Raw genomic sequence first — 9900 nt, 5'->3', positions numbered from 1 at the left:
TATCATTACAGTACAATGACAGTTGCTGGTAATTGTACAATGGTTGTAGTGGTTGATATTTGCCTTTGCGGGGTGATGGTGGTTAGTGTCTTGTGGTTGTCGTGTTTTATTTTTGTATGGTGGTACAGGTGGTTGGTGATGGTGTGGGGGAGTGGTTGATTGAGGAAGTAATGATGGTAGTAGCGGTTGGCTGTGGCACTGACAAGTTAGGTGGAAGAGATGTTTTGGCCGTACTCAGAGCCAGAGTGCCAAGAGTCAGAGTGCCAAGAGTCAGAGCCCCACTCAGAGCCAGAGTGCCAAGAGTCAGAGCCCCACTCAGAGCCAGAGTGCCAAGAGTCAGAGCCACACTCAGAGCCAGAGTGCCAAGAGTCAGAGTGCCAAGAGTCAGAGCCCCACTCAGAGCCAGAGTGCCAAGAGTCAGAGCCCCACTCAGAGCCAGAGTGCCAAGAGTCAGAGCCACACTCAGAGCCAGAGTGCCAAGAGCCAGAGTGCCAAGAGTCAGAGCCCCACTCAGAGCCAGAGTGCCAAGAGTCAGAATCTCACTCAGAGCCAGAGTGCCAAGAGTCAGAGCCACACTCAGAGCCAGAGTGCCAAGAGCCAGAGCCCCACTCAGAGCCAGAGTGCCAAGAGTCAGAGCCCCACTCAGAGCTAGAGTGCCAAGAGTCAGAGCCACACTCAGAGCCAGAGTGCCAAGAGCCAGAGTGCCAAGAGCCAGAGTGCCAAGAGTCAGAGCCCCACTCAGAGCCAGAGTGCCAAGAGTCAGAATCTCACTCAGAGCCAGAGTGCCAAGAGTCAGAGCCTCATTCAGAGCCAGAGTGCCAAGAGCCAGAGCTCCACTCAGAGGTAGAGTGCCAAGAGCCAGAGCCCCACTCAGAGCCAGAGTGCCAAGAGTCAGAGCCTAACTCAGAGCCAGAGTGCCAAGAGTCAGAATCTCACTCAGAGCCAGAGTGCCAAGAGTCAGAGCCTCATTCAGAGCCAGAGTGCCAAGAGCCAGAGCCACACTCAGAGCCAGAGTGCCAAGAGCCAGAGTGCCAAGAGTCAGAGCCCCACTCAGAGCCAGAGTGCCAAGAGTCAGAATCTCACTCAGAGCCAGAGTGCCAAGAGCCAGAGCCCCACTCAGAGCTAGAGTGCCAAGAGCCAGAGCCCCACTCAGAGCCAGAGTGCCAAGAGTCAGAGCCCCACTCAGAGCCAGAGTGCCAAGAGTCAGAGCCTCATTCAGAGCCAGAGTGCCAAGAGCCAGAGCCCCACTCAGAGCTAGAGTGCCAAAAGTCAGAGCCACACTCAGAGCCAGAGTGCCAAGAGCCAGAGTGCCAAGAGTCAGAGCCCCACTCAGAGCCAGAGTGCCAAGAGTCAGAGCCTAACTCAGAGCCAGAGCCCCACTCAGAGCCAGAGTGCCAAGAGTCAGAGCCTATCTCAGAGCCAGAGCCCCACTCTGAGCCAGAGTGCCAAGAGTCAGAGCCTAACTCAGAGCCAGAGCCCCACTCAGAGCCAGAGTGCCCGAGGATAAACACAGAGACAATGTTCACTCGACATGAACGCCGCTGCGCAATAAGATTATAAGTTCCGGTTGAACATGCTCAATAATAACCATAGCACACTGCTCTGTTACAGCATCAATGGTGGTGGTAGTAGTAGTAGTAGTAGTAGAAGTAGTAGTAGAAGTAGTAGTAGAAGTATTCACGGCGAGAATACTATTTCTATACACAAAGAAATCCCATTCAGTAGGAGCCATAAGGAGGTCTCGAACCTGTCCTTTGGGTTCTCCCACACCATAGGTTCGTGCTCTCCACTACCACCACGTGCTCACCCAACCACGTGTTCACCCAACCACGTGCTCACCCAACCACGTGTTCACCCAACCACGTGCTCACCCAACCACGTGTTCACCCAACCACGTGCTCACCCAACCACGTGCTCACCACCACCACCACGAGGCGCTGAGCAGCAGCGAGGGCAGGATAGGGGGGGATGGGGGAGGAGGGAGGGTCGGGGCGGAAGCCACAAATAGGTCAGATAATTGTGGCAGTGTTGCCAAGACAGGAAGCTGGAGCGTCGTATGATGGCCGCCTTCACATGGGCTCCTGCTGGACAACTGTTACCAGCTGGTAACCCTCCTAGTACCTCCCTCTCTCTCTCTCAGACACGAAGAGAGAGAGAGACAGAGAGAGACAGACAGACAGACAGAGACAGAGAGAGAGTTCCTATTAGCCAATTTGTAAAGCCGAATACATTTGTAAAATCATAATACAATTCCAAATTTCAAATATTCTTTTATATTTACGTATAGCTCTCCAGTCCATGGTTAAGTGTCTCCAGGTAGATGCACTTTCTCCATCTACCTGTTCCTGGAAGGATCATTCCAGGTACGGTTTCTAGTCGTCATAGAGGTTCCGTTAACACACACATTAACTTTCCAGGTACCCGTCACTTTTTTTAAGTGTTATTGACATTATCATCATCTCACCTGGCCGCCTCTCTCCTCCCCAGCACCCATCACTTGAAAATCACCTCTTCTTTCCCTATATTTCCAGGACAGGGTGCCATCTTCAGAGCTTCCTTTGGTCTGTAATGGTCCATTTCCATGAAACACCGTTATCTATCGCCCTTCGCTTGGCATCTACTAACACACACACACACACACACACACACACACACACACACACACACACACACACACACACACACACACACACACACACACACACACACTTGAATTCTACGACCAGGCAACAAAAATAAGGCAAGAAAGAGAAGGGTGGGCAGACTGCATATTTTTGGATTGTCAGAAAGCCTTTGACACAGTGTCACACAAGAGGCTAGTGAAAAAACTGGAGATGCAGGCTGGAGTGAAAGGGAAGGTACTCCGTTGGATACAGGAGTACCTAAGTAACAGGAGACAACGAGTCAGTGTGAGGGGTGAGGTCTCAGATTGGCGAGACGTTACGAGTGGAGTACCGCAGGGGTCAGTCCTTGGACCTATACTGTTTCTGATATATGTAAACGATCTACCAGAGGGTATAGAATCGTTTCTCTCAATGTTTGCCGATGATGCAAAAATTATGAGGAGGATTGAAACTGGGGACGATAGTAGGAGGCTACAAGATGACCTAGACAGACTGAGTGAATGGTCCAACAAATGGCTGTTGAAGTTCAACCCGAGTAAATGCAAAGTAATGAAACTAGGTGGTGGAAATAGGAGGCCAAACACAGGATACAGAATAGGAGATGAAGTACTTAATGAAACGAACAGAGAGAAAGATCTAGGAGTTGACATCACACCAAACCTGTCTCCTGAAGCCCACATAAAAAGAATAACGTCTGCGGCATATGCGAGGCTGGCTAACATCAGAACAGCGTTCAGGAACCTGTGTAAGGAATCATTCAGAATCTTGTACACCACATATGTAAGACCAATCCTGGAGTATGCGGCCCCAGCATGGAGCCCGTACCTTGTCAAGCACAAGACGAAGCTGGAAAAAGTCCAAAGGTATGCCACTAGACTAGTCCCAGAACTAAGAGGCATGAGTTACGAGGAAAGGCTGTGGGAAATGCACCTTACGACACTGGAAGACAGAAGAGTAAGGGGAGACATGATCACAACCTACAAAATCCTCAGAGGAATCGACCGGGTAAACAAGGATAAACTATTCAACACTGGTGGGACGCGAACAAGGGGACACAGGTGGAAACTGAGTACCCACATGAGCCACAGAGACGTTAGAAGGAACCTTTTCAGTGTCAGAGTAGTTAACGGATGGAATGCATTAGGCAGTGATGTGGTGGAGGCTGACTCCATACACAGTTTTAAATGTAGATATGATAGAGCCCAGTAGGGTCAGGAATCTGTACACCAGTTGATTGACAGTTGAGAGGCGGGACCAAAGAGCCAAAGCTCAATCCCCGCAAGCACAAATAGGTGAGTACAAATAGGTGAGTACACACACACTCACACGCCTCTCAATCACATTGCAGTTGGCACCTTCCATCGCCCTCCACTCGCCACTCCAATCACAGAACCCGTAATGTTTCTGATACAAATTGTAAATTACGAAGTCATTAGGGCGTCGTGGGGGGTTCTCGGCGCTGTCAGTACCGCCAAACTCACTCTATCATTCTGACGCCCCTGAAGCTCTGCTCAGATACTGCTTCTGCGCTTCCATTATCCCTCCCTCTATGCTACCTTTCTGTCCTGCCCTTCTGCTGGTCTGCTGTCCTGTTTCTCTGCTGGCCAGCCCCACTGTTGCTGTATCTCTTAAACCTTGAGGTAGCAGGTTTGTTTTGATGCGTGTAGGTTGACCAGTCTTGCCTTCCTGCTGTGCTGGCGTCTTGCTCACTTACTGAGCTACACTTCAACAGATTCATCCACTTCCCCTGCTGGTATGGCCTCCTTTTCCTGCTGACCTGCTCCTCTGCTGCCATGGCATCATACCCCTCAACTGCTGTCCGCCAGTCACCAGCAATCTCAATCACCAGCGCCTTCTACTCACCATCAGCATCCTCGGCTGCCTCTTTAATACGCTCAGTACAACTCCCCCTTCTCCTGCTCCCCAAACAAAACTTCTTTCCAGCTGAGGCGAACAACAATGCCCCAGAGAGTGCAGACTGAACTCAGCGACCCTTCGCTCAGAAATTTTGTCTCTTAAGCTGCATGAGGTCAAGGAGGGTTTGAGACCTTGGCAAGGCTTCAACAAGTATTTACGCATCGACTTACGAGTCTGTACATCTTGGCTAAAGCTCTGACGGCTTTGTTTACATTTATTAAGCAGTTTACGAGGCTCGAAACGTCCCAATCAAATGTCATTATTGTAATAAACGACCTCCTAGTGCCTAGGAGCTTATAAACTGGTAATAAATGTAAACACAGATTGAGACAAGTTGAACAAGTTCGTAAGTGCTTGCGTAACTGTCAGATGAATCCGGCTCCTTGTGTGCAAGATTGCACTCTCCACACAGCTTGTGTAGACAAGAGCAGCTGTGTCTCCTGTGTGAGTATATAGGGTCACTTAAGTATCAGAATGAGGCCCCACACCGGACTATCAGCTTCATTTATAAAGTTCTGAAGATTTTGTTTACAGAATGCCGACGATCTCAATATGCAAATACTGGATGGCGTTATACTTTTAATGTTCCATATTAGCTGGGGGAGATGAAATTAATTATTCCCATTATTACATCCTTTATTACACCTTATCTTCCGTACCTTTTGCCTTGTTCTTATCTTCCTCTAAGATTTCCATCTCCTCATCTCTCTCTCTCTCTTGCATACTTATTTAATGCCCTTACCTCCCTCGTCTCATCCACCCACCGCTCCTGTGCCAGCTAAGTCTACTACGGGCTCACCATAGCCCGTGCTACTTGGAACTTGTTCTGAGTAGCTGAAACTAGAACAACAACCTCGTCTTATCACGATCGACTTGATAATGGTCCAAGACGGACTGAAACGTCGTCGAATAATACAGCTTCAAAAAGTAACTTGGGGCAGTATAAGGCTAAATATATAGGTCCACACACACGGCCTACAAGGCGCGCTGGAGTGCCTTTCATTCTCTTCCACGAGGCTAAGAGAATTTAATCTGGATCCCCCCTCCCCTGGTTCTTGGCAGGATTACTAAGATAACAAAGTTGCCCCTAACAAGTTGTGGCAAACCACCACAAAGAAAGTTTGCCCCCTGGCCATATTCCACTATTAATAAACAAGTTGGAAACTACTTGCTCCTTCATATTGAGTCCTCCCTTCGTACACAGAGTGGGCCTACCACCACCCCCCCCCCTTTTTTGGGGTGGGGTGGGGGGCCGTTCCTCCGAGTGGGTGTGCTTGCCAGTCCTGTGTACTACACATGGAGGGAACATCTACACATGGAGGGAACATCTACACATGGAGGGAACATCTACACATGGAGGAACATCTACACATGGAAGAACATCTACACATGGAGGAACATCTACACATGGAGGAACATCTACACATGGAAGAACATCTACACATGGAGGAACATCTACACATGGAGGAACATCTACACATGGAGGGAACATCTACACATGGAGGAACATCTACACATGGAGGGACATCTACACATGGAGGAACATCTACACATGGAGGAACATCTACACATGGAGGGAACATCTACACATGGAGGGACATCTACACATGGAGGGACATCTACACATGGAGGAACATCTACACAATAGTATTGTTGAGAATACTGACCTGCACATTTTGTTGGCTTTTTTATTACTGATTATTCGATCTATATATAATGTGTCTTTTTTTGTATAACGTTTTGGAAGAAGTTCATTTAAATGTTAGTCCTTAACTCATCATCTTGTTTACATGATCATCTGGTAGAGGTATGATGGTGATCACCTCCTCTAATTCATCCCTCATGCCTCATCCACCATGCCTCATCTCTGTCATCCAGCGTGCGTACCTTCTCACCCATCATATACATATCTCCCTCACCACTTTCTCTACCCTCTCTCCTAATCTCTCACCCAGATACAGGGTGTCACAACCCATAGACAGCGTCACACATTTTTTTATCATTTTTGTTGGTACCTTCGCTTTAATACCTGGGCTGTCAGGGACAGAGAAGGGATTCCAATGAGTTCGATTGGGTTTGGGCGCGCTCCCGGGGCGAGGATGGCAAGCTTGGAGTAGAGGATCGGAACCTCCCAGTAGATGGGGGAGTTTTAACTGCCGGGTTGTAAACAAGTTGTTAATGGAGCAGCGCGTCGTTTGAGTAACTTAATGGAAATGCAATGATTTAAGTAATGGGCTACAGAACGTGAGTGGTCACTCTGAAGGGGGTGGTCTTGTGCCTGAGTGGTCGCTCTAAAGGAGGTGGTCTGGTCATTCTGAAATTGAATTAGAAGAGAAATAAAATGTTTTCAATATTAACGTAGGGGAACACCAGCAAACTGAGTACAGAAGGTCATTGTTCCCACATCCTCGGGGTCACTGACCCCACATCCTGGAGTTATTGACCCCACATCCTGGAGTTATTGACCCCATATTCTGGGGTCACTAACCCCACATTCCGGGACCACTAACCCCACATTCTGGCATCACTGCACATATAATTCCTGATTTACTACACAAAAGTGTCGCACTGTTTTCACTCCGAGCAGAAATCCAATCAAACTTTACATAAAATGGCTTCAATAATACGCATATCACAATGCTATTATAACTCAAAATGCATTAAAATATAATTAGTAGGCTTAACAAGGGGTCTAAATGCCCTCCTCACCAACAAACAGAAACCATTCTCTTCTCTGGTCTTTTATACTTGACAGAGATGAAAATCCCTGTCCAAGGGAATATGTAGCGGAGAAATATATATATAAATACATATGTAATGTTGTTGTTGTGATGTGAGGATACTGTTTCCGGTTACATGTCCAAAAAGAGCCCAATAGCTTAAGTTCCAAGGTACAATCATCCGAAATGCAGGTTAGTACTTCTTCTTCCTTATCATCCAGTCTCAGACCTCGATTGATTGGTGAAGATTGAGCTACTGAAGAGGTGGCACGGGCATGAATAGCCCGTAATTCTCAGCAGCTGGAAACTTCGACGGATTTGAATGTTTGAACATTCAAATACATGAATGTTTGGTAATTTCACATTCGAAGGGAGACCCCCGCTTTACCTTTTCTTTCTCCACTCGCTATGAAATTGTTTTGCTTCTCATATGGTGTGCTCGCGTTTATTAATAATAATAATAATAAATCTGTTTTTTTTACCGATGTGTAAATGTTTCTTTGGTTATCCTTAAATCCACCCCCACACTTGCCACACCCGGGGAGCCGGTCGGCCGAGCGGACAGCACGCTGGACTTGTGATCCTGTGGTCCTGGGTTCGATCCCAGGCGCCGGCGAGAAACAATGGGCAGAGTTTCTTTCACCCTATGCCCCTGTTACCTAGCAGTAAATAGGTACCTGGGTGTTAGTCAGCTGTCACAGGCTGCTTCCTGGGGGTGGAGGCCTGGTCGAGGACCGGGCCGCGGGGACACTAAAGCCCCGAAATCATCTCAAGATAACCTCCTACTCTGTTGGAGGACAGAGTAGTTGGGGTCGAGGGGAGGGAGTGGGAGTGGAGAAATTGGAGTTCATCCGGGGGGTTGAATGGACAGTCAGAGACGGCATGTTTCATTCTACCTGAAACCTCTGTTCACCCTAGCAGTAAATTAGGTACCTGGGAGTCAGACAACTGTTGTAGGATGCATCCTTTTGTAGAGTCAGTAGTTGGCGTAGGGGAACCTGGATAAGCCTAACAGTCTACCTGTCCCGGCTATGAGAAACCATAAGATGAAAACAAACAAAAAAAGTTACGAACAAAAAACAAAAGCAAAAAAGCAACGAGACCGAAAAAAAAGAAGGTGAGGAGGTGTCTGGCAGACAAATAAGAGGCACTGTAGGCTCTATAGGCCTACTGTTATTGGCACTCCTAGCAATGATTACCGAGTTTGGGAGTTAATTGCTTCTAGAGTGTTGATCTGGTGGCGCATCTCCCCCCCCCCACCCCTGGCACTCACATAGTCACCCTTCCTCCTCCTGCGGTTCCCCATTCCTCACCCTAATATACTCCAACGACGAACTAAGGGACGAAACACAGAGATAAAATGAAAAATCTTATTTATATGTGTCATGTGAAGATGCTATGAGGTGTACACAGCAAGAGTGGAGAGGTGTCAGTTAGGTGCCACTCCTAGAGGCTGGGTACCACTCCTAGAGGCTGGGTGCCACTCCTAGAGGCTGGGTGCCACTCCTAGAGGCTGGGTGCCACTCCTAGAGGCTGGGTGCCACTCCTAGAGGCTGGGTGCCATTCCTAGAGGCTGGGTGCCACTCCTAGAGGCTGGGTGCCACTCCTAGAGGCTGGGTGCCACTCCCAAAGGCTGGGTGCCACTGCCAGAAGCTGGGTGCCACTGCCAGAGGCTGGGTGCCACTCCCAGAGGCTAGGTGCCACTCCCAGAAGCTGGGTGCCACTGCCAAAGGCTGGGTGCCACTCCCAGAAGCTGGGGGCCACTCCCAGAAGCTGGGTGCCACTCCCAGAAGCTGGGTGCCACTCCCAGGGGACACGAAACAATTATTTAAGCAGCCACTGAAGAATCCACATTAATCCAATATTTGATTATGAGTGAGTTTTCCAATTTTTAAAACACACACGCACACACACACACTTACACACACACACACACACACACACACACACACACACACACACACACACACACACACACACACACACACACACACACACGTACACACACACACGGTGATGTGGTGATGTGGTGGAGGCTGACTCCATACACAGTTTCAAGTGTAGATATGACAGAGCCCGATAGGCTCAGGAATCTGTACACCTGTTGATTGACGGTTGAGAGGCGGGACCAAAGAGCCAGAGCTCAACCCCCGCAAACACAACTAGGTGAGTACAACTAGGTGAGTACACACAGAAAAAAAATCCACCAAACTCCACTTTTATTAGCATCGTAAGCATTCTGTACACACAAAACAAAACTAAATTACAACAACTTTTGTAGCTAGAAGATTAATATCACAAGGTAAAATATTAGTTACAAAAACATATATATCAAGAACAAAAAACTCCATTACCCGTTGGAAAAACCCATCTGCCCACGGCCATAAAAAATATCCCAGTTGAGGTAATAGAAGTTGTCAAGAGCTCAGAATTTTTTTCTACCCCCATGAGATTCAACCAATAAATTAAGTGAAGGGGCAGCTACTCAGGTTTATATATCAATATATATATATATACAGTATATAGAAAGATGTAAGTTGGGAGAAGCCGCAAGGAAACTTATAATCTGCGAGTCCCCAGAGTATGGGGGGAGGGGGGGAAGGATAATTATGGGGGTGGTGCAGTGAGGAAGGTTCGAA

The 9900-nt window shown here is 48.1% G+C and overlaps 1 protein-coding gene across 1 annotated transcript; it reads left to right on the top strand.

Annotated features, from left to right (window-relative positions):
• The first annotated feature begins 219 nt into the window (after nt 1–219).
• On the top strand, nt 220–1560 carry LOC123749398 (uncharacterized). Its single transcript, XM_045731488.2, has one exon. The coding sequence runs from the start codon at nt 220–222 to the stop codon at nt 1558–1560; it is 1341 nt and encodes a 446-aa protein (XP_045587444.2).
• The last annotated feature ends 8340 nt before the right edge of the window (nt 1561–9900 follow it).

Source organism: Procambarus clarkii, chromosome 51, assembly GCF_040958095.1.
Source record: "Procambarus clarkii isolate CNS0578487 chromosome 51, FALCON_Pclarkii_2.0, whole genome shotgun sequence".
NCBI classification, from domain to species: domain Eukaryota; kingdom Metazoa; phylum Arthropoda; class Malacostraca; order Decapoda; family Cambaridae; genus Procambarus; species Procambarus clarkii.
The sequence above is the reverse complement of the archived record's forward strand: the minus strand, read 5'-3'. Positions and strand labels throughout refer to the sequence as shown.

Bases quoted from the DNA above. Each gene is read 5' to 3' on its own strand.
- LOC123749398 (XM_045731488.2), top strand. From the start codon at position 220: ATGTTTTGGCCGTACTCAGAGCCAGAGTGCCAAGAGTCAGAGTGCCAA.